Here is a 27,556-nt window from a genome sequence, read left to right on the forward strand (position 1 = left end):
AGGATGGCCAATGGCTCTAAGGTGCTGTGATCTAATTGGTGTTGCTGAAACAGGGTCAGGGAAGACACTTGCCTACCTGTTGCCTGCCATTGTCCATGTTAATGCCCAGCCAATTCTTTGTAAAGGGTGTAATGTTTGGCTGAAACGTGTGAAAAAGAAAAAAGAAAAAAAAATGCTGAAATCTGGAAAAAAGAAAAAAGATTATAATGTAATTTTTACATTATAATAATAAAAATGTAAATATAAATTTATATATATATGATGTGGTAAATTTTATATTATTTAATGAGTACAAATAAATTTACTTCTAATATATTATATAACAAGGGTATAATAGTCAATTTATATAAATTATATTTTCCATCCTTCCATTTTTCTCTCCAACCAAACAAAAGAGTTTTCCACCCTCCCACTTTTCCACCCCTCCAACCAAACACATAAGAGGGAAAACTAAATATTTTCCATCTTCCCACTTTTCCATCCCCCCAAAATTTTCAATCCTCCCACTTTTCCACTCCCCCATCCAAACAAAGCCTTAAAGCTGCACAAGAAATTAGCGAGTCTTTGGATACTTACCACTTGCATGAATACCAAACTTCACTAAACAGAAGCTCCAAATCTATAGCAGTGGACTAATAATTTCTCGTCCTTAGAGCCTAGAGCCTAGGCCGGTAGGGCCCCACTGCATTGAAAGCGAACAAAGGGGAAAGTGTTTCCCTGCATTATTGAAGCCGCTGCTATAACAATTAACTTGCTTTCATATTCAACTGTCATATCTAAGGGCCGACATTTCTCTTTATCTTTTCAAAAGAAACAAACATTTCTCTCCTTGATTAAAGCTGAAATTAAATTGAGTGGGTCAGACATTCCAAAATTCTACAGATGACAGAACTCTTTGTGTCAAAAAGTTGAAGCTGAAATTAATTTTTTTTATAAATTTTGTATGTAACTCTGGACTTATTTTAAATTTTTAATTGTATTCTTGAGTAACACTAGTGATTGAAGAGAACGCTTCATAAAACTAAAGTCATTAGTTTGAATTTCTTAATTTTCCTCCCCTTAAACCAAAACTCTTTAGATGGTAAAACAAAGCTTTCCTTCCATTATATATATACCGTGCAGCCCCAAGCTCCCACAGTAATTTCCTTTCCCCTCTCATGTTTAGATTCAAACGTATATATCGTTTAGAACCTGCAGGATGGATTAGGCTATCAAAGATGAGATGGTCACTATAGGGCTTGGAATCGAGAATCATCTTTACAACAATGTCAATAATATCATTCGTGTTCTTGTACCTTTTCTAATCAGTAATATATACTGAGAGGACATCACATGCATAAATAATTTCAAAGGTCCTGGAGTGGATACACAAAATATTACCAATTTACCAAAATGACACTAGCCCTTTATTTTGTATTCTATTTTTTATCGAAGAAGCATATGCGGGACTAGCCGTGCTTCACTGATAACTAGTACAATGCCAAATTTAAATAATTAAAATAAAAAATAAAACAGCAAGCGGTAGAAGCCGAAATCCCTCACTCCTTTTATTCATGAGCTACACACCTCGAACGTTAAGGCGCTTATAGAGCGAGGATCACAATCACGGACGATGTTTACGATCACCAGGGCCCGCAGGGTGAGTTGGAATATTTGGAGCCGCCGGAGGTACTGGTCCTCTTGCTAGTTTCCGACTCTTGGAACCTGAAAGAGCAAGAGCAAGAAACAAATACACACATGTAGAAGAGAGTAAATGGGATTAATGCCATATGATCAAGGACTTTCAAAATTAAGTATATCGATTTTAGGTGCTTTAAATTCAGAATAATAATAAATGAGGAAAACGATTAATTAACCAATAATAATAATTAAAAAAAACTCAGAAGTTTTTCCACTCTAACCCACCTAAAAATTTCTTTCTACACCACCGCGTACCTTTGGTGCGGTGCTCATTTCACAAATATAAATGCTTGAGACAAAGGTCGGTATTCAAGTCTTTAGAATGGAGCTTCACACGCTTGTATATATATATATATATATATATATATATACTTAGATTAAGTTAAAGTAAAAATTCTATATTATATCAAAAAAATATATATTTCTTTCTGCATATATTGTCGGAAAGAGTTCTAACAAAAAGAAAAAGAAAAAGAACACCAAAATTTTCTTCTCTATTTGATCCACATCATCAATAGAAAATAATGAAACTTTATCGTTTTCTGAAACGTTAAACAAATTAACAGAACGTAAAAACCATGGAAAAGGGCAGATTTACCCACCAAGTTTGGAAGCCTCGGCTACTACTCTGGATTCCACTTTTGATGAAGTAAAGAGAAGCATCAAAATGAAGAGAACCACCAAAGTGATGAACTTCTTAGCGGCCATTGTTTTTTGCACATAGAAGCTTGTCTAGGACATGGTAGCATATATATAACCGAAGAGCAGTTCCTCTCATTTCTTATCTTATTCAGAGTCTTATTCTTTTTCCTTTTATTTTTTTATTTTTTTATAGAACATTCAGAGTCTTCTTTGATTATGGGTTAAGTAAAATTTTTAAAAGCCTTGCTTGCTTAATAGCATATGAAAATAAGAGTTATTATTATTATTATTATTATTATGTTTTTTTTAAGAAAAACCAATAAAGTTATAAATAATTTTTTTTTTTTGAGAATTACAACCTGAATTGCATTTTTCAATTGTAGTTTAAAGTAAACAATGCAAACAGTAAGAGCATTCACATCAGCTCGTCTAAAATATTCCGTCTATTTTACACCAAAAACCTACTTTTTCTATTTTACACTATCATTTTTACAAAACACCCACATCAATTCATCTATTCTATCATTTCTCTTATTTAAATAATCAATTTTCTTAATTATTTTATTATTTTTCACCTAACCCATTACCCGTTTTTTTATACGCGCTTTCTCTCTCTCTCTATCATATTTACCCATTTTCTGATTTCTTTCTCTCTCTCTTCTATCTCTCCATACCCATTTTCTGAATTCTTTCTCTCTACCCGGTCTCTCCCTCTCCATACCGGCGCTATCTCTTCTATCTCTCCATACCGGCGCTTTCTCTTCTATCTCTCCATACCAATTTTCTTTACGATTTCTTTCTCTCTCCACTCTCCACTCACGAGACTCTGTTCTAGAGTTTCTGTGAAACTCCTCTCTATTCCAAGATTTTCACTCCTCTCTAATCCAAACATTCTGAACTTTCAATCCAAGGAGAGAGCACGGCGCCAAGAAGAACTCCGATCCACTTTCTCTGTCTCCGATCCAAGCAGGGAGCACGGCGCCGAGAAGAACTTTCGATCCACTCTCTCTGTCTCCGATCCAAGCACGGCGAGAAGAACGCCGATCCAAGCACGCCGATCCGCCACAAGCGTCGATCCACTCTCTCTGTCTCCGTTCCAAGCACGGCGAGAAGAACGCCGATCCAAGCACTCCGATCTGCCACAAGTTCCGATCCACTCTCTCTGTCTCCGTTGGTGTGTCCGTGTGTGGATGTGTTTGGTTTTGTGGTGTTTCTGGGTGATTTTGTTGTTGATTTTGTGGTTGATTTTTGATTTTTGTGGTTGATTTTTGATTTTGACTGTGGGAGTGTGTGTATCAGAGGAAGAAGCAGATGATGATGAGGGTGTTGGTTGTGCAGATGGAGAAGAGAGAAAAAAAAACGAGCGAAATCAGAAATTATTATAATAATGTATAGACGAGCTACAGTAGCCGTGTATATATGCACAATTACTGTAGCTCATGGAAATTTTTAGATGATTTTACACAGGTTTACATGAGCTGATGTGGGAGATTTTTTGGCCAAAATGTGTAAAATGAGGAAGTTTTTGTATTATAGAAGAGTATCCACCAACTGATGTGGATGCTCTAATGCAAGAAGCTAAAAGCAACGTTGTGATAGCTCCAACTTTTTGACATAATGAGCAAGTTAACTGTTATAACAGCGGCCATTGCTTTAAGCTTCAATAATGCAGGGAAACACTTTTCCCATTGTTTGCTTTCAATGCAGAGGGGCCCTACCGCCCTATGCTCAAAGGACGAGAAATTATTAGCCACTGCTATAGATTTGGAGCTTCTGGTTAGCCAAGTTTGGTATTCATGCGCAAGTGGTAAGTATCCATACTAATTTCTTTTGCAGCTTTAGGGAGTATTTGATAGAAGAGTTTGAATAATGTTGCTTGGGTGTTTTTGATATACGTGTGGATGAAAAAGTGTATGAAAATGTGTATAAGTGTGTTTAAAATACTCAAAAGATTGCTTAAAGGTTTAAACAATGCTAACAATAATGCAAGAAGCCAAGAGCAACGTTGATAGCGGCAAAAATAGCCAAATACCACTATTTTTCAAAATTATTAGTGTTTTACCACTATTTGAGAAATATTTAGTAATATGTCACTTTTTTGAAACTCAAGTTTGTGAAACTAATCTTTCATGTTAAATAAGTTAGGCTCCAAATATTTTAACATGAAAGGTTGGTTTCACAAACTCGAGTTTCAAAAAAATAATATATTGCTAAATATTTCTTAAACAGTGATAAAAAACTAATAATTTCGAAAAATAGTAGTATTTGGCTATTTTTGCTGCTATCAACTTTGCTCTTGGCTTCTTGCATTATTGTTAGCATTGTTTAAACTTTTAGGGCCCGTTTAGTAAGGCATTTTAAGCAATCTTTTGAGCATTGTAAACACACTTTGTCTTAATTTAGTAGCATTTTTAATTTCTTAGACTTGTTGGATTAATTTGTTGGTTTGTAATTATTCTAAGCCTTTTTAGCCTTTTGTAATTTCTTAGCCTTTTTAATTTGTTGGTTTGCAGAGGATAAGACATTTTGTAATTTCTTAGCCTTTTTAATTTCTTAGACTTGTGGGATTTGTTTTGTAGCTTTTTAATTTCTTGAACTTGTTGGACTTGTGATACTTAGTTCTTGGACTTGTTGGATTTTTTTTTTTTTTAATGTTTAGCTGGTGATTTTAGTTATGATTTATTGATTTATAGATGTATAATTAACGGGTGATTTATTGATTTATAATTAACCTATGATTTGGATTGATTTGGCTGCCATATAACGTGGCCCAAATGCCAAAAATCTTAATACAAAAAAATCTTAATGGGCTTGAATTGGCTGCCATATATGGCTTGAATGGGCTTGAATTTGGCAAAAAATCTTAATGGGCTTAAAAAAATTGGTTGTGCCAGATTTGGGCCCAAGTGGCTAAACAAGGCCCACGGGGAGGGTCTGGGCCCCAGAAAAAAACCTGATTAATAATCGGGCTGGGTCCAGGTCGAGGGTCTTGGCCCGCAGGTCGGGTCCGGGTATGCAAAAACCCGACCCATTGCCATTCCTACACATCAGTGGCTATTCTTCAGTTAACAATGCACATCAATGGATCCCGTGCACTGTTTACGGGACCTACAAATTTCACTTTTTAGCAAATTTTTCATTAAAAATGGGTTCCCGGCACTATTCACACATTTAAAAATTATTTTGCTACAGTATTTTCAATTTTCAGTTTTCAGCAAAAATAAGTTGTATCCGAACAGACCTTAAGTGCCAATTTTCACTCTATTCTAATACACAACTAGAAATCAAGGCCATCCAGATACATCACCTATTCAATTATTGAGTTGTTAACTTGTTGAAACCAAAATATTTTCATTAAACTCTATATTTCTTGAAGAGAACAATGAAGAAATTTGGACTTCGATTTCTATCAAGAACAGGGAAAAAACCAATGATATGTAAAAAAATAAATAAAATTAAAACAAGCCAAAAAAATATCCACAATCAAAAGTTGAGGGAGTGAAAGAGTGCCCACCATCGTTCAAGAGAAGGGTTAATGGGCCAATCCAAGTAATCCAGTGAATGCACTAATAGGCCCATGGGCCGTTGTTTTGAATGGTCTGGCAGACTAGCCTTAGTGGATCCCAAACACAAGTTTCAGTCGATTGCCATTTGGTTTAGGGATTAAATTATTAATTGTGCTATTCACATTTTCTTATTTCTATAATTTTTTGTGTTAATTTAGAATAAGATACCCCACAATATGTAGATGTAGTTTTATGGATGTATCTTCAAAATAGTCGCATCTATTTCACTTGAAGTGATTGCGGAACATACTATGATAACAACAATACCTACTAGTCATATATCAAAAATCAAGCACAAATCGTTCCTCGGCAAGGCATAAAGATTTTTTAAGCTAGGATGGTGCCTTTTCTTGGCAAGAAGGGCACACTGCGTCTCTAGACCTTGAACTAATCAACATTAATTACAACTGAAATCAATTGGCTCAATTTTAGAGCTTTTAGTGCAAAGTTCAAGGAACAAAATTGTGTTTCCCCACCAAATAGAAACGGGTAAGAAAAATGAATTTGACAATTAGAAGATGTTAACTACAAATTTTCTTCTCAAAAAAAAAATATTAAGAATAAATTTTAATCATAAAGATACTTTGGTAATTTAAGAGGCATGTAAATTTGTTCCATAAGTGGAGCTAACTATTAATAAGTAAGCGGCCAAGATATTGATCCCTAATTTTTTTCGCAAGCCAAATTATCAAATGCATACATCTGTGATTTGTAGAGAGCCAGAGATTGAATCAAGATATTTCATAAAAAAAAAATTCTCAAATGAAGCTTGATTTACACATTCTTTTCAACCAAGTACATATGGATAATGAATTAACAAGTAAAAAGAAAGGAATTACAGAGATCTATGTGTGTGTATATTAGGTAAAACTGAGAGAAAATTCAATTTGGTTTAAAATTGAATTCCAATTGTTGTCTAATTTGCGTCACGTGTCCTATTTATTTATTTATTTTTTTTTTTGGGTTCTAAGTGAGTTAATGAGGTGCAAAAGACAAAGGGTCTAATATAAATAAATTATCAAAAACTTAATAAAGAAAAAAAGAAAGAGTAAACTCGTGTATATCCAAAAGAAATTAAAATAAAAAAATAAAAGAAAGAGAGAATATAATTTGAATCCATATATGTGTGTAATTGTAATTTTTTTTTAATTGTATCTTGCATATGCACGGGTTATACACTAGTTTTAAACTAAAGATATATGCCAAGAGTCTTTTAGCTTTAATTGACACTTTGATTTTTCTAAAAGCTTCTAAAAGCAACGTCCAAGTTCCAAATCCCTCATCCCCAACTTCTGAATTATAAAAAACTCTCTGTTGAGGACAAATTTTTCACACCGCATGGCTTTATTTCATTGCCAACTCGCACCACATCAACATTATCATGAATTTTGGGAAAATCTTTTTTAAAGCCCAAAAGAGCCTATATTTACACACACAAAAATGCGTCAAAACCCATGGTTCAAGCTCATAGCACATCATCTCATTTTGGCTCATGATCCAAGCTCATGAGTCTCATCGGGGGAATTTTGGGAGTCATGATTTGGAGAGCCAAAAAGTATGTTCAATAAAACTCCAATGGTTCAAAGTTGATAAAGGAAAACAAGTTGATAAAGGAAAACATGTTGCTTGGCATGTCTTCCCCAAATCCCTGAACTATGACGAGTCAGTGTGCAATAGGTAACATTTGGTAAGACGCTCATATCACATAACACTTAAAATGATAAAACTCTCCATGCTCTTTACATAAAAATTAATGTCCATCATATAATATAAGTTTAAAAATGTAATTTTATCATTTCATATTAATTATATTATTATTTTCATTTAAATCAATCCCAAGCACATGGCTAAATCTATATATTACTAAAAGTTAAAGCGTGACATTTATTACTGCTAAGCTCCTGTTGCGCCACCTTATCACCACGTCAATTGCCACATAATTATTATTTATTATTTATTCCTATTTTTTTAATAATATATATATAAATAGATTATTGACTTTACATATTCATTCTTGTCAGTTTTAACATCTATATATATATATATATATATATATATTTCTTTTTTATTTCCAATTTTCCTATAATTTTTTTTTTTACATTCACTTATTTTTCAAATATTTACACTTTCTTCAACCTTTCTTCTTCCATTACCTTTTCATCTCTCCACTACCCTCTACTTTAATATTGTTATTCATCTTTCCCTTCATCTTCTTTTATTTGTCACTTCTTATCTCTTACCTCTTACTATAAATTTGTCACTCTTTTCCATTCTTTGCATAGTTTTTCCTCACAAAAAGGTTCTCTCTCTCTCTCTCTCTCTCTCTCTCTCTCTCTCTCTCTCTCTCTCTCTCTCTCTCTCTCTCTCTCTCTCTCAATGTTTTGGTGGATTTTTATTTTTTATTGCAACTCCGCTTTAGGTTGATAAATTTTTGTGTTTTTAAGAACTCTAATTTTAGTTGATACGATTTAGTTTTGTGTTTTAAGTTATTATTATTATTATTTTGCTCTTTGATTGTTAAATTTTATCCGATTACATTATAAAAATTAAGGATAGTAGATAAAAATAAAATATTATTCAATTACATAGCATAATTTGAATAATTTAGTGTTTATTGTTATATCTTTTAATTTTTCTTATTTTTTCCTTTTCTTTGATTTTACTCAATATTGAAATTCAACCACATCCTCCTTATCATTAAAATATTTATATTTTCTCTCTCTTTTTGTTTTAAAAAATTTAAGATGTAATATTTTACTTAAATTCAAATAAAAGAAAATTGTGTTTATCAAATTGTACTCATTTTTTTTTAACATTTATACTTTCTCCAACTTTTCTCCTTCTCTTTACCTTTTCATCTCCCCAAACATTCTATCTTGATATCACTCTTCCTCTTTCCTTTTATCTTCCTTTATTTTGTTTCTTTTTATTATCATCCTTTTGGTATAAATTTGTCATTCACTCTTCCATTCTTTACATAATTTTCTCTCACAAAAAAAGTGGTTATTTCCCACTCTTTCTCCCTCAATTTTTTGGTGAATTTTTATTTTTATTTTTATTTTTATTTTTCTTGCACCTCTAATTTAGCTTGATAAAGTTTTGTATTCTTTAAAACTCTATTTTGGTTGATGGGATTTAGTTTTGGGTTTTACGTTTTTATTTTTTTATGACTTTGATTGTTAAATATTATCATATTGCATTATAAATAATTAAAAATAGTATATAAGAATGTACTATTATTATATTACATAGAATTATTTGGATAAGTTAGTGTTTATTGTTATGTATTTTATTTTAATTTTTTTTCTCATATCATTTTATTTAACATTTAAATTCAGCTACATCCCCCATATATATCATTAAATTATTTATATTTCCACTCCTTTTTTATTTTAAAAAATTTAAAATATAATATTTTGCCTAAATAAAATAATAAAAAAATTGTCCACATTAAGTGGAGTAATGCTAGGGAAATACTCATTCTCACACCCAATGCATCAAAGGAAGAATGAAATACAAAACAAATCAAGTTAGAAACACTAAATTTAAATATAAAAAAAAAAAATTAAAAAAAAACAACTAATAATACATATTTAATGTCATAGAATCATCATCAAATTTTGGAAAACGATAGATTGCCAATGGAGAGAGAGAGAGAGAGAGAGAGAGAGAGAGAGAGAGAGAGAGAGAGAGAGAGAGAGAGAGAGAGAGAGATGGTATAAAAAAAACCAATACAAATTAATAAAGAGTAGATAAAGAAAAAAAAAAACCAAACGTTAATTAGTAATCGTTGATTGGAAAATAAAGAGGTTGTAAGGAGAAGTAAAAAATAAAATAGAGATTACTGTGTGGAGAACATTAAAAACTTTACAGTGTAGTAACATAAACCGTTAAATTCACTTAAAAAATTAAATCAACAATTAAATACAATCATAGTACTAAATTTAAATTTAAAACTAATCAAACTCTAGCTATGGAAACCATATTAATCATAACTAAAAATGAGATGTTCGTTGATAGTAGTAGAAATTACATAAGAAATAAAATTAGAAAATTTAAAAATCCATTTTTTGTCATTTCATTTAACCTTATTTATAATATATATATATATATATATATAATTTTCATACACTATTACTTTCGAAAATCTAATGAACAATGCTACCTCTTATTTATCGTCTTTATTATGCAAATCATCAATTAGTAAATATATGATAATGGTAAGAAGCATTACAAATAAAATCACTAAAATATATATATATATATATATAATTAATTAGCCATGTTAGGTTCTAAGAAATTAGGAACTAATGTATTAGAACTTCAATTTGTATTATGTTGGCAAACCATGATCAAAACATAGAGTCTAGGTTTAGGCTTGCTCAAAGTATGTTTAGTTGTAAAATTGGAATCGAGTGATTGCAGAATTTATTGGACTAAATCTGCAAGGCTCAATCGATCGAAAATTAGACTCGATCGATTGAACCATGTGCAGATTTATTTTTCTGCAGAGTTCCAATTCAGCCCAAACTCTACTTAAACGTATTAGGGTTCAAGTAAAACTCTCCTATATATAAGGGAAACCTTAGAACGTTTTTTGAAGTTATTTTTAGAGAGATTAGAGTGCCTCTTGTGTCTCTTTTGGTTTTAAGGTTTTGTACCCAAACCTCTCTAAAGTCTTGGTTGCTAGAGAGTTGTATTGTTGTTCATATTGCTGTTTGTGTAAATCTCTTGTGAGATCTAAAGGAGCTTTCCTTTACACAAACTTAGGGTTTTCAAGGAGGAGATTTTATCTACACCTTGATGATCAACTCAGTTGCTGCCATTGAAACTTAAAGAAACACAAGCGGGTGTGTTTGTATCTGGTGGTGAATCCAAGAAAGAAGGAGTCCGTGGATTCGGAGCTTGCACGTGGTCGTGTCAGTAAGTTCTACTGGTGGGTAGCAATAAGAAGTCGAGCGTGGGGGCTTGTAAGTCTTATTGTATGAACTTCGATTCTTTCAAGATAGTGGATTCAAGTTTACCTTGAGGATAGCTAGGTCCAATCCTCCCCAGATGTTTACCCGCTTGGTTTCCTGGGTGATCATATCTTTGTGTTATTTATCTTTCCGCTGCTTTGCATGATATGATTGTTTTGATTGTGATAACCTAGTATTTGTTAAATTGGACTAAGTAACAACTTGGCTAATTACCTAGGTTAATCCAATTGTGTTTTTAAGGGGTCTAAAAACTAACAAGCCACTATCATTATGGAGTAGTAGTCTATAATTTTACGCATCCAAAAAAGTGGAATATATAGAGTTTTTTTAAAGGTATGTGTAAAGATTCACTATATATGTGTGTGTGTGTAAAGGTAAAAAAAATGTATATTTAAGGTTTTTATTAACTTAAAAACTAATGAAAAACCAATGGTTAATAACTAAAATTATAGTATTAATAAAATATTCAATGAGACCATCCTAAAAAAATTATCACGCGTAACGTGCGGCTATGCGACTAGTCTATATTAATATCTCATATCTAGCATTAAATGCTCTCCTTGCTCCCCAAGATTTGGTCAAAACACAAATAACCATAATTACATTTCTAAAACTTCTTTAAATATTAACCAACTAGTTTATTACTTACCAAAATTATATTGTAATAAAACCATAGACTAAACACATAACTTTCCAAAAGAGGAAACTTAGCCAAAAATACTAGCAATAGCTCCAGCAGAAGCCGCAACAGCTCCAATAGTAACTGTAACAGCTCCAGCAAAAGCTGCAACAGCTCTAGTAGAAGTTGCAGTAGCTCCAACAACAACTGCAATAGCGTATGAACTTAAAACTTGAAACAATTGCATTACAAGTTGACTCATCCAAGCCTACATATTCGTATCTTGATTCACTTGGCAAATGAAATGTTCTTATCTTGCTTGCTTTATTCAACGAGATTGGAATTCCTGATGATAAGAGAAACGTTCTATCAAATGATACATGACCTGTTTTTTCATGAATATCTTCCCCTTTTGAATAAAGAGTGGTGCTATCAGATGCTGCTATTGATTTTGCAAGATCATGCATTTTAAATTGTAGTATATTACCTCTCTCATCTTCCTCAACTTCCGGAAAGAATGATCTCCAAAGCAAATCCATAAAATACTTATGACCAATATCTTCCAAGCATTGATCTGGACTTGAAGACCTAATGAACCCTTGAGCCATCCACATTTTAATCAATGTTGTTTTATGAATTTTGTAATCCTTTGGAAATAAACAACAATAAGCAAAGCCCTACGGCCAAAATGGCCATTTACCACTTTTCACGAAAATTATTAGCAACATACCACTATTTGCAAAATAAGTAGCAATATACCACTTTTTTGAAACTCGAGTTCATGAAACTCTGTAAATCGAGTTTTAAGCACTTGAGTTTCATAAAAAAAACTTGTGCTAACATGGATTTTTTTATTGAAAAAATGCCACATGGAACTCAAGCTTGGTAAACTCGAGTTCCATGCAACACAATACTCGAGCTTACCAAGCTCGAGTTCTTTGTAAATACAAAACTTGAGCATATTATTCTATGGTACTCGAGCTTCCCAAGCTCGGGTTCCTTGTAATATGGAACTCGAGTTTGGTAAGCTTGAGTTCCTTATACTTTTTTTTCCCGATAATCTACAAATAAACATAAACATAAAAATAAGTTTTTTTTTTTTTTTTTTTCATTTGAACGCACAAACATATGTTTTTATTTATTTAAATAGAAGCATTGTAAAATATAGAAATTTTGATTTCAAAATATTAATTTTTAGGCCACTCATACCCCTTGTTCATTCATTTTTAACACATTCATCAATTTCTAACTTCTCGGAAGCGTTATGGTCAAATTGATTAAAATATTGGGGGTTACAATGAGAAATTAGAACAAGATGTAAAAGAAAAATCTCACTCCATTTTTAGTCATGGGCACACCGAAAGAAGTTTAAGCTTAAACTTCTATCGGAACAGGATTGATAAAGTAACAATATGTAGCTTAAACTTCTCAGTGTGTTGAAATTTCTATATTTTACAATGCTTCTATTTAAATAAATAAAAACATATGCTTGTGCGTTCAAATGATCGGGAAAAAAAAGTATAAGGAACTCGAGCTTACCAAACTCGAGTTCCATATTACAAGGGACTCGAGCTTGGGAAACTCGAGTACCATAGAAGAAGAAGAAAAAGAGCAATACGCTCGAGTTTTGTATTTACAAAGAACTCGAGCTTGGTAAGTTCAAGTATTGTGTTGCATGGAACTTGAGTTTACCAAGCTCGAGTTTCATGTGACATCTTTTCAAAAAAAAAAATCCATGTCAGCACAAGCTTTTTTATGAAACTCGAGTGTTTAAAACTCGATTTACAGAGCAAACTCGAGTTTCATGAACTCGAGTTTCAAAAAAGTGATATATTGCTACTTATTTTGCAAATAGTGGTATGTTCCTAATAATTTCCACGAAAAGCAGTAAATGGCCGATTTGGCCATAAAGTACAAGTTACAACTGAAGGGCAATTAACTTTCATACGGCTTTGTTCTGCACAGCAACAACCTGAGCCATGTTCATCAGAATTTGGTGTTCTAGAAGAAGATATTAAATGGGCAGCTTCACATTTTAGGAATGTTATTTTCGATCTGATAAATTATATATGCTTGTAATCATTCTACTCATGTGTTAGCTAAAGAAGCTCTAGAGTGAGTCTTCAGGGATTTGGGTTGAGGAATTTGAATCAAGTTGAGTATCGTGAATATATGAAAGTTACACAATATGCAACTCCTCTTTTGGCCAAGTATAGAAATCTTTGAGTTATGTTTGACATCAGTCAAAATGTGTCAAACGATGTCTGATTCACTCGAATTAAGTTTCATTTGAAAGACCACACAATGAGCTTCAATCTGGGGGGTCATAAATATGAAAACTCTGAGATAATCCCAACCCAAGAAAATGAGAAATTTTTTTGAAGCAAATGTGGATTGAAATCTTCTTATACCTGTGACTTATTGAAATCCTAGAACATTGGGTGCCCAAAAAAAACCATAAACAAAAAATTGATATCTCAAGTTTTCCAACAACATCTCATTTGCATAAATCTGGGACCAATGAGTCTAATTACAATGTTCTAGTCTTATTACCGAAAAAGAAACAAAGTACTGGTTTTTTGCTATATAAATCTTAACTTAGTACTGTATTTTACTATATAAGTTTTTTTGAAAGCTTTCCCACGACATCTTAAAATTGGGCGATGCAACTAGAAAGAAAAATTAGCCCTTTTCTAACTTAATAACCTGGTATCTTGAACACTGTAAAAATATATGTGACACTTATCACATTGGAAACACACTATTAGTATTGTGTTTGTGGAGCATTTTATCTGCCCTATTCTAAATCAGTAACTCTAGTGAGAATGAGAATCACAGCAATAGATTGTACTCGTTAAAAAATGGCCAACTAGACCACAATCAAAGGCGTAATCAAATCAAATTTCTTCAAAATGGTCACATTGCCTCATGAGGCCAACAAAAATTATACGAATTGAGGAATTACAGTAGAGATAACATGATTTTAAACAAAAAGATAATAAGCACCGTGATATTTGGGGCATTGTTGGGGTTCTTGAATTGTTTTGAGGATCTTGAAGGTTGTTTTTATGTGACTTTAGAAGTTTGCACATGATTTCAAAAATTTTTAGGAGGTGTCAATTAAGCTATAATGCTCTTGGTATATTGGTTATCACATTATTTTATACATTTTTTGTAATAAAATTGATAATAAATTTAGGCATTTTTCATTATGTTTTGGTGACATGGAAAGTCTGGGTTTAGCAATGATAGCTGCAATTGCAAATACTTTCCACAATGACATTCAGATTTTGAATCCCTACTCGCTGTCAATGTAAGTATCAAATTATCAGCAACGACAAAATTTTAAAGGCCATAAAAGTTTAATAGAATTCCAAAGGTACAATAATGTGCACTAAACGTGCGTCACTGCCAATATAATCACAAATTCACAAGTGAATTCAGATCGGACACGAACTACATGTAGTAATGCCAATGCTAGTGTTCGATAGAGCAGGGAAGGTAGATCGAAATTCTCTTTTTTTATTTAATAATTCCTAATATCATCAAAGTGTTGTGGCTTATTAATAAATCACCAAGTAGTGGAGGCAGAGAATTCATTGACTCCTTCTATTGATCATGGGCCACATATCTCACACGTTATCATATATATATATATATAGATAGATAGATCGCAAAGAAAGCACTCAAGTTTGACTACCCGGAGCTGCAGGTGGTGTGGGTATAAAGGCGCGAGGATTTGGTGCTGTCGGAGTTACAGGGCCTCTAGGTTTCTTCGCTTCTGAAAGAGTAAAACAATAGTACTGCAAAATTAAGGCTTTTTAATGACATATTAGAAATTCTATCAATTTATTTTTACAATAAAAAGCTCACAAAATAATGTGTCAAGAATTACGGGAAAAAAAACAATATATATATATACTCTAATTCCAATACCTATAGTTGATGACTTTTTAGATTGATCATAACCATAACCTACTATATGGGTTCCGGGATTTGGTGGTGATGGAAGCACCGGACCTTTCTGCATATCTAATTAAAAGAACAAGACAATAATGTTGCAAAATTAAAACATTTTAAAATTACCACATTTAAATGAAAAATTTTACAAGACTTCTCTTTTTTTGGATTCCACCCACCCCCCCCCACCCCCCCCCCCCCCAAAAAAAAAAAAGAATAACAATAATTGGTTAGTGTTGATTAGGGTTTTTGTTGGATTGCTTGCCAATTACCACTCATTCTAGCTCAACTATAATGAAATCTGTTATATATTTGTTCTTGATTAACTTCAATGACCAGCTTGTTCTTTGTTTGGGCATGAGCTGCTTTTTTTTGTTGTATATTTAAAAGTTAACATACTAGTTTGATAAGAAATTTGTAGTAACTCTAACATCACTAACTTGAAATGTAAAGAAGTATATGAAAGGCGCTTAAAAAAAAAATAATATCAAGATATTTAACAATTAAATATATCCAAGCATAAAATATAGTAATCGCTTTCTATAAGAGTATGAAATATCATTGACTCGTAATAATATTTCTATTGAAATTTACAAAGTTGTTTTATTTTGTTAACCCTGTGTTATGAGAGAGAGAGAGAGTGTGTGTGTTTCCACTCTAATCCACCAAAAATAGCTTTAAAGCAAATAAGCTTAACTTATTTCATTTTCTTTTTCACTCGATTCATCTTAATCAAATGAGAATAATATAAAGAAGCAAACTGAAAATAAAAACCAAGAATAAGAACAGAGTTACTTGAATTGCCAAGCTCAGAAGTCTCAAGTAATTTCCTGGATGCCGCTTCTGAGACCAACAGAAACATCAAAATGAAGAGAAATCCCCAAGTGACGAACTTCTTAGAGGCCATCGTTTTGGTACATGGGCTTGTCTCTAGGGCATGGTATTATAGGCTATAAAAGCATATAGTCCAAAGATCACTTGCCTTTCTACTAAAAAGAACAGAGGAATTTGCCTCCTACTTTCTTATCTCACCGAAAGTTACTTTTATTTTGCCCAGTCAATTTAAGACTTGGAAAAATAAGGCTAAGGAAATGATAAAAAGTTACAACAACTTCACAACACTTTTAAATTAACCTGTCAACTCATTTATGTACTCATTACACTCTCCTATTTACATTTTTTGACATGCTAATCTAAAAACATTGAGAAATTGCTGTGGTTTTTTTGTGTCTATAGCATTACTCAAAACTTTATGCTAAAAAATACAAACCAATTAGCTTTAGTCATGATTAAAAATAGATATGGATGTCCAGTCCTCTGCATCACTATCTATCACGGGTAAACTTTTTACTGCTGAATAAAACCATTTTCAATGGCATCATTTCCTTTTTCTTTTTTCTAGAATGTCATTGATTGCATTGAACTTCCACCAAAATGTATGACTAAATCTTCTTCCATAAAGAAGCAAAAGATTTTTTTTTTTTTTTTTAAAGGAATCCAATAAAGTATATCCAAATTCCAACAATATTGTTCTTGACCTAACTTGGTTGTTTAACTGCACAAGGAAAAAAAAATAGAAAAACATAGTGCACTATAACATAATTTGGAATAATATGGACCACTTCATAAAGGAATAATACCAATCAAAGACAATTCAAAATAATAAAATAATATATCGACAGAGTTAGAAAGATAAAATAATTTTAGAAATTGTTTAACTTTTTGGGGAGAACAAAATTATCTACAACAAAATTTAGAAAAATAATTATCTATTATCACGTATCACATAGGTCTACAACTAGTCTAATTTAAAAAGAGAATCAGAATAAAGGAGATTACAGAGCTTTTTTGAAAGAAAAAAAAAAATTAATAGCATTTTTGTAAATAAAGTCAACATTTTGAGTAATTAGAAACTAGGAAACTTCTTGAAATTCACTTTTCCCAATTCCCAAACCCACCCATGTGAACCACTCGACCACTAAACCACATCCACTCTTTTCCACCTAGCCACTCTTTCTCACATACCCAATCAGTCATTCTCTCTATTCTTATATTACTTTTTCTTTTTCTTTTTTTAGGGTCCGTTTGGATACAGCTGAAAACTGAAAACTGAAACTGAAAACTGAAAAACACTATAGCAAAATAATTTTTAAATGTGTGAATAGTATCGTGGGACCCATTTTTAATGAAAAAGTTGCTGAAAAGTATATTTTGTGGGACCCATGAACAGTGCATAAAAGCACTGTTCACACAAGAAAAGTCAAAAAGTTAGGGCTTGACAAAAAAAAAAAAAAATTCTGAAACGTAAACGTGCGTCTGGGAAGCGCAAAACGCGCTTCCCAAATGCACTCTTAGGCTGAGTTTGGATCCAGCTTTTACATTTGCGTTTACGTTTCTTCACCTTTTTTTTTTTTTTTATTTCCCTGCTGCTCCGCACTCGTTTAGGGAACAACGGCTACTGTTCATGTGAACAGTAGCCGGCAATTGTTGACTTTTCAGTCTTTTTATTAGTTCTGTGGGTCCCGTGAATAGTGTACAGAACCCACAAATCTCGCTTTTTAATAACTTTTTTATTAAAAATGGGTCCCACGGTACTATTCACACATTTAAAAATTATTTTGCTACAGTGTTTTCAGTTTTCAGTTTTCAGTTTCAGCAAAATAAGTTCTATCCAAACAGACCCTTAGTTTCTCTGCTACCTCTGTATCGTGGAAAGGTAGTCACTTCAAACTTCAGGTGCATTTCAGGCTTTTGTTCTCATCTTGTTCTTATTTTTCTTTTTCTTTTTTTCTCTTCTTCCTCCAGTGCATTTCATTTTTTTTTTTTTTTTTTTTTTTTTTTTTTTTTTTGAACACCGATTCAGGGCCTGTTTAGGCCCGAATCGAAAAAAAAAAAAAAGAAAAAAAGTTCAGCCACGGATTTGCATGCAGTCGCGTCCACAGCTGCACAACGTGTTCGTGCGTATCCGACTCGGGTGCGCTGGCCCAATCAGTACACTCGTGCGTGCTTCCTGCTATATATAAAGAGTTCCTTTTTACATACTTCACCATCCCAGATAATAGAGGTAACTACAAAATGGAAAGCTCTCAGTAGCTTGAATGTGATATAGCCTAAGTACATGGTTATATAATTAAATTTACCATATGAACAACTATAAGAAAGATTGAAAATTAGAATAGTATTTTAAAGAGTTAATATTAAGCATCTAATATTAGTCAGGCTTGGAATCTAAACCTTTAATGCAAAAGTGGGATACTTTATCGTTTCACAAAGTTGTTTAGTTTGCCCCGCCAGAGGGGGAGGTAATTTTTTCCAAGGCTTTAAGTGTACTTTTGGGAATGAATTATAAATTAAAATTATTTTACTATTTAATTTATTTTTGCTACTATTTATAGGTCTACGGCACTTTTTACTATTATTTATGGGCTTTACGATACTATTCAACTAACTTTTACCTTTATCTATAGTATTTTCAGCAATAATTTTTTAGTTTCAGCAAAATAAGCGATATTCAAACACATCCTTAGCACTGTTTTTTGCTATATAAGTTTTTTGAAAGCTTCCTAACAACATCTAAAAAACTGGACGATGCAACAAGAAAGAAAAAATTAGCCCTTGCTAACTAAATAACTGAGAAGAGTTTGAAGGGAACCAAACCAACCTGATATATTGAACTCTACAAAAAAATAAGTCACACTTATCGCGTTAGAAGCGCACTAATATTATTGTGGGGCCTTTTATTTGCTTTTTTCAAAATCAATAAGGCTTCTTTTCTCACCAAAAAAAAAAAAAAAAACTCTAAGGCTCCGTTTCTCCAAAAGGGCCAACTAGACCACAATCAAAAACATAATTAAATCAAATTTCTACAAAATGGCCACATTGCCTTGTGAGGCCTGCAAAATTATACTAATTGAGGAATTACAGTAGAGATAATATGATCCGATACAAAAAGATAATAAGCACCATGATATTTGGGCCATTGTTTGGGTTGTACGGTTCTGGAGTTCTTGAATTATTTTGAGGATCTTAAAGGTTGCTTTTATGTGACTTCAGAAGTTTGCACATAATTTCAAAAGTTTTTAGGAAGTGTAAATTGAGCTATAATACTCTTAGTATATTCATTAGCACATTATTTTATAAATTTTTTGTAGTAAAATTGATAATAACTTTAGTCATTTACCATGATGTTTTGGTCACATGTAAAGTCCGAGTTTAGCGATGATAGCTACAATTGCAAATAAATATTATGATGACATCCAAAGTTTGAATCATCTCTCGCTGTTGTAACTATTAAATTATCAACAACAACAAAATTCGAGAAGCCATATTTATATGAAAATAGTTTAATAGAATTCCAAAGGTACAATAATGTGCACTAAACGTTCGTCGCAGCTACCATAATCACAAGTCACATGGCGTGAATTTTCAGATTGGATAGCTGCTAGTGACTGTTTCATCAAGAAGGTAGAGATGTTTTCTTTTATATTTATTTAATAACTTGTAATGTCAAAGGTTTGTAGCTTATTAAATCATCAAGTACGTAGTGGAGGCAGAGAATTAATTCATTCACTCCTTTTATTCATGGGCCACATATCTCAAACGTTATCATACATATATGGATTGCAAAGAAAGCACTCAAGTTCGACTACCCAGGACTGCAGGCCTATCGGGTATATAGGCGAATGGATTTGGTCCTGACGGAGGTACAATTCCATGTTTCTTCGCTTCTGAAAGAGTAAAACAATAATACTGCAAAATTAAGGCTTTTGAAAATAGAGAGATATTAGAAATTCTATCAATTTATTTTTACTATAAAAAGCATACAAAATTATATGCAAGAATTACAAGAAAAAAAAAAAAAATATATATATATATATACACTCTAATTCCAAATACCTTGAATTGATGACTTTTTGGATTCATCATAACCATAACCTAATCCAAAATGAGTTCCAGGAATTGGTGTTGTTGGAAGCACCACGCCACCTTTCTTCACCTCTAAAAGAACAAGACAATAACGTTGCAAAATTAAAACATTTTAAAATTACCACATTTAAATGAAAATTTTTATAAGACTTCTCTTTTTTTGGATTCCCACCACCCACCCCCCCCCCCCCCAAAAAAAAAGAAAAAAAGAATAACAATAATCAGTTAGTGTTGATTAGGGTTTGGTTGGATAATTTGTTGGATTGCTTACCAGTTACATCTCATTCTGGCTCAACTATAATGAAATCTGTTATATATATGTTCTTGATTAACTTCAACGACCAGCTTGTTCTTTGTTTGGACATGTACTGCTTCTTTTTTATTTTTTTATATATTTAAAAGTTAACATACTAGTTTGTTAAGAAATTTGTAGTATCTCTAACATCACTAGTTTTAAATATAAAAAAGCATATGAAACTAAGGTCCTTAAGATAATAATATCAAAGATATATTAACTATTAAGTATACTTTTTCGTCCAAGCTTCTTCGTCCACCATTCCAACTTATGTCATGCAATGCAATGCCCTTCCGGGTAAGCTCCTAGACAACATTGATAAAGTTAATAGAAATTTTTTATGGGACTCTTCAGAGTTGATCAAGAAAATGCATTGGATGGGCTGGCAGAAAATTATCCGGCCTAAAAGTGAAGGGGGGCTCAGCCTTCATACAGCTAAGGGCAGAAACCTTTTTCTTCTTGCTAAGCTTAATTGGCGCTTCAATACTGCAAATTTTGCCATGCCTTTCACAAGATGTGGCTCTACATGAGACTATGACAACTAAGAATTTATGTCTTCAACCCCAACGAAATATTGTTGGATTGACATGAGTGTTGCACTCCAACACTAAAAAGCGAACTGTGAAGATAGGCATATATTTTGCATTCTGCATCCCAATAAAAAATGCACAATGCTGGGCACACAATGCTTCCAAATCCAGACACCAAGAACAAATAAAGCATGGGTTCATAAATGTATCACATTAAAAAACATTTCTACCATTATCTTTATCATTAGCCATTGTGTATATCTCTATGAATGTAGTTGACAATACAGCAAAGAAACTATTAACTTCTGAGCAGGTTCAGCAACAAGGGCATTTTTTTTGTCTCGCTAAACTTCTTTTGCATGCTAACAAGGATTATTTTGACAAGTGACTGGTAGAGCAATTCTCTAGTGAAAATGTTTACTGCAAACTGTTTGATTGCAAACTGTTTCCAACTCTACTTAGAACAAGAAAAATGCATTTGTCATGGATAAATATATCAAACATCAAGGATATGAATGCACTCATATGGCCCACATAATTTTAAGTCTTTAATCATGTCAAAAAGAAATTGGAGAACTCAGATTCCTCCAATTAACAATCAATGCAAAGACCGAAATGTAACACACATCGTTAAAAGTGTACGCATAAAGAAATTTCCCTGATAATCACAAGAAACTTTTATTCTGACAAAGACGATAGGCTGTTCAAGGTCTACCTTTGCTTCAATTTCAGACAACATTTTCTTATGTGCATAAAGTTTTGATTCAGCCTCTGCCAAATGATGAAGTTGCCTTAGCAAATCACCACCACCCCTAAAGCAACAAATGGTTATTTTAAAAGGCCATCTAGAACATCTATAAAGAAGAAGACACAAATACTTGAAAGCATATTCTAACAAGCATAAAATAACAATACCTTTGAGTTCGTAGGCAAAGCACACAAACCATGCAAAAGAACAATATTGGTTCTATATAATTAGTCAGGAAACCTATGAATCTTATTAGAGAGAGAATGGAGAATGTTTGCAATAAATTTAAGAATGCCTGAGACAACTATCAACTAGAGCACAAGGAAAAATAGTGACTTACTTGCGGCTTCCACCAGTCAAAAGACCACTTGGCTGAAATATATCCCCTTCAAGAGTGACACTTCGGGTGCGAATTTCCCTATTAAAAGCAACCTATGAAACATTCAACAAAGTGCAAGCCAAGTTGGGCAAAGCCATAAGAAAATGCAATGTGCAACTAATGATTGAGAAATCTCTATTTTAAAAATAAATAAATTAATTAAAAGGCATCATCAGAAAAGCATGTCCAATAGAGCTGGATACAAAACCTATAATGATTACCTCATTTACACTTCTCAAAAAGTACCAAGAACAATAACATTAAAAGTGACAGTGATTAGAAGGGGAAACATCAGATAATTTGGCATTTCAGACACTTTAGGTCACAACACTTGTGTCCAACCATGTTTAAGATTGATTTGGAAACAAATAAAAGAATTTTTTAAAATTGAATAACAATGTGAAAGTCAAGAATTTTTGTCAGGACTACTAGAACACCAAATAAAAGATGTGAACATGCCATCACCAAAGCAAGGACAACCACCATGAGTTGAATCAAGCTCTTGAATTGATGCCCTAGATGAAAAAAGAGCCAAAAAGGAGCGTACCTCCTTTGCAGCATCAACGGTCTTGCAAACAAAGGTTGAACTAAATACATATTCCACAGCAGTCTGCAATTTACAGTACACAAACTTTTAGAATTTGATAAAATGTATATTCAACTCATCCATGAAAGGGTAAAGAAAACGTACAGAAGTTGATCACAAGTCTATGCATCTGCTGTTTGTAACTAGCAAACAAACAAACTTAAAAATGCATGCAACAAACTTCAGCACCCAAATTTGTTTAGGTGCAGAAAAATGCATCACAAACCTTACCACTAATTACTTGAATATTTAACAATAATACCACAGAAAAATGCATCAACAATTCAAAATTAGCAGCTCGCAGTTTTGAGGCTTAAAACATCAAATCAAATGGGCCCATTGGAAACACACCTTCAACTCCTCTTCATAACCAACCAAGGAAAGAGCCAGTTCTGCATTATCATTGCCTACCTAAAATTGAAAGAATAGTATTATTCCCAGAACAATTTATCTGACAAAGATGTTAGACTGTGGAGAAAAATTAATGCAGTGACTAACCAATCTAACAGCAGAATGTTGAACCCTTGGAGGAACAAGGTGGGATTGTATTTTGTTCAAAGGTATAATTGTCACTCTTCTTCGAAGATCACCATTCTGAAGCAGTTGTTTCCCAGTATTTTCTGTGTTTACAACAACATTAAACAACTTTCCACCAGCAGTAACCTGAAAGTTCACTAAATTTGTAAGAGTCAACTTAACAAATTTCAGATATGAAATGAACAATGATGTATCATGCATTCTAACCTCTAAGGCAGTCATCGTGGAGCTATCCCTTACTTTGATAAGCTTTGCCACCACACCTTTTACCTTTGACCTATCAAAATTCCTCATAGGGTCACGATATGTGAACTCAACATTTGCTAATTGTGCTGACAGATTACGTATTTCACCCTTCAACTTCTGCACCAGCTCCAACTCAGATGCACGATCCTGAAGAAATTTTTTAATTTACAGAATTATTGACTAAATTGAGATTTATATACTATATAAGTGGTGGATATAACCATAGCAACCTTTTGTAATGCCTCCATCTGTCCCTCTTTATATGGAAGAGACTCTAATGCCTTCTTAACATTTTCAACATCACTTGTTCTAGCCTTAAGCTCTTTCTCTACAGAAACAGCTTCTTCACGTTTTGACATTAACTGACGTCTTTTCTCTTTCAGTTCCTTCTCACAGTGGCTTATTTTTGTTTTCAACTGTTTCAACTCTGTTTCAGCACTTCCAACAGCTACCTTGGCATCACCTAGTTGATCTTCAAGGCATTTCTCCTCATTTCCACTGCTCTTGCCAGCTAATACATCCTAACCATAGTTTTACATAATCAAATTCAAAAATGCAATCTGATTTCCAATCAACTGAAAGCAGTACCAATGTCAATGGAATAGCACACACAATATAAGCATATATACCTGGTAATCATTTTCATACTTCTCCAAACTCTTAGTAAGTTCCTCAAACCTCTTTTTCAGATCAGATGCCCCTTCTTCAGCCTTTCTAACAGCAGAGGCCTTCTCTTCCACAGAATGCTTCAAATCTTCAATATTATTAACAATCTAATTACAATATTCACAAAATTGGCAAGGAAAAGGGGAAGGGGAGGAGATACTATGGAACAGAAAGAGCAGAGAATGTGAACCCTTTATTTTTTTTACAAATACACAAAGCTTGAAAATATACAAAAGAAAAAAGTGAGTTTGAGAAGTGAAACTCAGTTACCTTTTCAGCATTTTCTTTTTCACTTTTGAGAGTGTCTTCTTTATTGTTCAGTGCAGACACTTCCCTCACAAGATCTTGAGAAATAGCGTCTACTTTCTCCGACAATTTCGATACTTCAGTCTCCATCTCCTGTATTTCTGCCCGCATAGTTCCCATATTGTCATCAGTCTCGGCAATCCTGGCCTTTACCTGTTCCACCCCACATACTGCATTATCTTTAATCCTCTCTGCTTGAACAAATTCGTAAGCAATGCAAAACCTTTTAAGTCTATCCAACTCAGCATTGCCATTCGCCCATTGCATATACTGCGTCCGTTCTTTCCTCAACTTCTCCAAAGCAGGCAGTATTTCCTGGTCAAGAAGCTTGTTGATCTCATCAACCTTACTCTGCTTCTTCTCAAGTGTTTTCAATGCAGACTCTTTCTTTGTCTCATACATTCTTGTACCAGCAGCCTCTTCAAGCATGGACAGGATCTCGGGGGGTTTCATATTTAAAACCTTGGTAATACGCCCTTGCATTATAAGAAAATGCGGATTGTTAACATTAAGCTGCACCGAATGGAAAAGATTCTGAACCTGACTAGGCTGGGCAAGTTTTCCATTGATCAGATATTTGTTCCTTCCACCAACCACAATCTGCAGAATATAACAATACATAATAAAATATATATATATCTTATTACCAAAAAAAAAAATTATGATATACTCAGATGGTGTGTAAAGTGGGACATTAAACAAAAGAACCAATTTTTCTTTGGTAACTTTGTAAGCAAAACAGAATGATATACCATTGACTTCATCTTAGAAAAAGTTACTTTAAGTACACACTAAAATCCAATAGCACATCACAATTGCACTTAGCTTATTAAAATGGACTATAAAAAGGCCATTTCCCAACATTGTCCCCAACTAAGCATGATCCTCAAAGGGGGCAATTTGAATATGGCACCAACCTCAAGCAGTATTGCACAAACTGACAGCTGTTTCTTTTTCTGTTTTCCATGAAATTACCCTCCACCCATACTAGTGCAAGAAGGAAGTGCCATTAGAAGCAGAGCTCAAATAACCACTCTTAAAGAATCAAACATGCTCACTAGCACTTGATGGCCCAAAGCTCATACATTTGCACTAGAAATCCTATTCATAAGCCCCTCAATATTCAATTACCATTTTAAACAAACAACTCCCCACAAACAGTAAGCAATTTAGCACTGAAACCCACAAACCTTTACATCTTGCACTGTACTGTGTGTGTCAAAGGCGGGAAAATGCTTTTCGCTTCGGTTCTCTGAAAAAATTTAACGTTGATTCATTTTTTTGGGCCAAGACGGGTGTACCCAACTGTGTTGGGTTGGGCTTTTTATGGACCAGTTTGGGCTGAATTCTAATTTCAAAGTAATGCTAATACAAAATTATGTTTCACACTTTTTTTTTACTACAATTTTTTTTTTTTTTTTTAGAAACAAAGGTAGTGGTTGTGTGAGGAAATTTTTTACTACAATTGAGTTGATATGTTTTTATTGGTTTATCCACCATTAAACACTTGTCACTTCAATCATTGTAAAATATTGTTTGAAAATTATTATGACTCAGAAGTTGTATAATATATTGATTCTAATTCCTTGCCAACTCTGAACCGAAAAAATAAATAAAATAAAATTATATGTATGCATGATACAAATATCATGTTATTCTAGTTTTAGTTTTAATATTTTCCATCAATGGAAAAAAAAAATGATGATTCAATTTCAGAGTTAGTTTCAATTTTGGAATGGGTTGAGGCCAGTTTCTAGTAGGCTTGGGCTTTGTCCAATAGTAGATAGGCACTCTTTCACACTCTCTCTTCTAGATATAGATTTATGATTCATAAAACTTCTCTGATTTTTCTGCTAAATGATTCATAAACATTCTCACATTTTTACTTAACTAAAGAGTGATGTTTTCTTTTGTTCTCATTTTTTTTCTCAAAAGATAACCAACAATCTTTATAGCTAGCTTGGCGGTATTGCTCAATTTCCCTCACTTCCCTAACCACCAATTATTTTAGTAAGTAAAATAATTCATGTTTGCATTTTAAAGTAAGCACTCAAATAGAGTCTAATTCAATAGCATGAATATGATGTCTTGGATCAGGGGCGGAGCTAGGATTTTTTTGTTTGGGGGGACCAAATTTTGGTATTAATATATTAGTTTTGAGTCAAGATAAACCATCATACACATGCGTAAACGAACATACACAAATATAAACATTAATATTTTGATATAGAGCAGGTCATAATTTATAAATATATATTGTATATAAAATTAACAACTTTCAAATATATATATATATATATATATATATTCACAAGATAATTTTTTAGGAGAACTTATCATCTTTTAAACTCCAATGAGTATACAAAAGCTGTCTAGTTTGATATTAAACATGTACAAAAAACGAATTAAAGAAAACAAAAACTACCTTATCTCTATAACTACTAGACCAATTGACAAATTCTATTGGTTTTTAATAACATTATTGGACTAACTCAAAATTTGGAGGGGCCAACTTCTATTTTTGTAGCTAAATATTTAAAGTTTTAATACTTATACATAATATAAAATAATTTTTTAAAATTTTGGGGGGGTTCTTGGCCCCCCCAAGCCATGCTATAGCTCCGCCCCTGTCTTGGATGAACACTTTGTTGATTTAATGATATAATTAAAGTTGGTTAAAGTTTAGTTGTACAAAGAGATGGAGAAATTTTAAGTCTGCTTTGACACTTATCAGAGAAAGTGTCTATACCTTTAGAAATTGCATTCCAGTCAAACTCTGTAGGACTCCAATTCACAATGAATTTATTCAAAAGATCCTCAACATGTGATGCATAGAAGGAAAATTAACAATTCATTCTCACATGATGCATTTTCTACATTCAATATATGTG

The 27,556-nt window shown here is 32.8% G+C and overlaps 2 protein-coding genes and 1 long non-coding RNA gene across 3 annotated transcripts; all 3 read right to left on the minus strand.

Annotated features, from left to right (window-relative positions):
* Nucleotides 1-1,243: 1,243 nt before the first annotated feature.
* Nucleotides 1,244-2,457, minus strand: LOC115959648. Its single transcript, XR_004084948.1, has 2 exons — nt 2,283-2,457; nt 1,244-1,704 (listed from the first exon to the last, which is right to left on the minus strand). It is a non-coding gene; the product is annotated as an uncharacterized LOC115959648 (long non-coding RNA).
* A 12,534-nt stretch (nt 2,458-14,991) lies between these two features.
* Nucleotides 14,992-16,405, minus strand: LOC115959647. Its single transcript, XM_031078125.1, has 3 exons — nt 16,242-16,405; nt 15,423-15,518; nt 14,992-15,267 (listed from the first exon to the last, which is right to left on the minus strand). Exons 1-3 carry the CDS (start codon nt 16,351-16,353, stop codon nt 15,173-15,175), a joined length of 303 nt encoding a protein of 100 aa, XP_030933985.1. The 5' UTR covers nt 16,354-16,405; the 3' UTR covers nt 14,992-15,172.
* A 3,676-nt stretch (nt 16,406-20,081) lies between these two features.
* LOC115961105 (structural maintenance of chromosomes protein 2-1-like) lies at nt 20,082-25,286 on the minus strand. The gene is made up of 11 exons (XM_031080146.1): nt 24,630-25,286; nt 24,323-24,466; nt 23,924-24,214; nt 23,655-23,840; nt 23,409-23,573; nt 23,262-23,321; nt 22,872-22,934; nt 22,286-22,377; nt 21,840-22,009; nt 20,343-20,444; nt 20,082-20,173 (listed from the first exon to the last, which is right to left on the minus strand). The coding sequence occupies exons 1-11, from the start codon at nt 25,284-25,286 to the stop codon at nt 20,082-20,084; spliced, it is 2,022 nt and encodes a 673-aa protein (XP_030936006.1).
* Between the last annotated feature and the right edge of the window lie 2,270 nt (nt 25,287-27,556).

The sequence above is a fragment of the Quercus lobata genome, chromosome 9 (assembly GCF_001633185.2).
Source record: "Quercus lobata isolate SW786 chromosome 9, ValleyOak3.0 Primary Assembly, whole genome shotgun sequence".
NCBI lineage: Eukaryota > Viridiplantae > Streptophyta > Magnoliopsida > Fagales > Fagaceae > Quercus > Quercus lobata.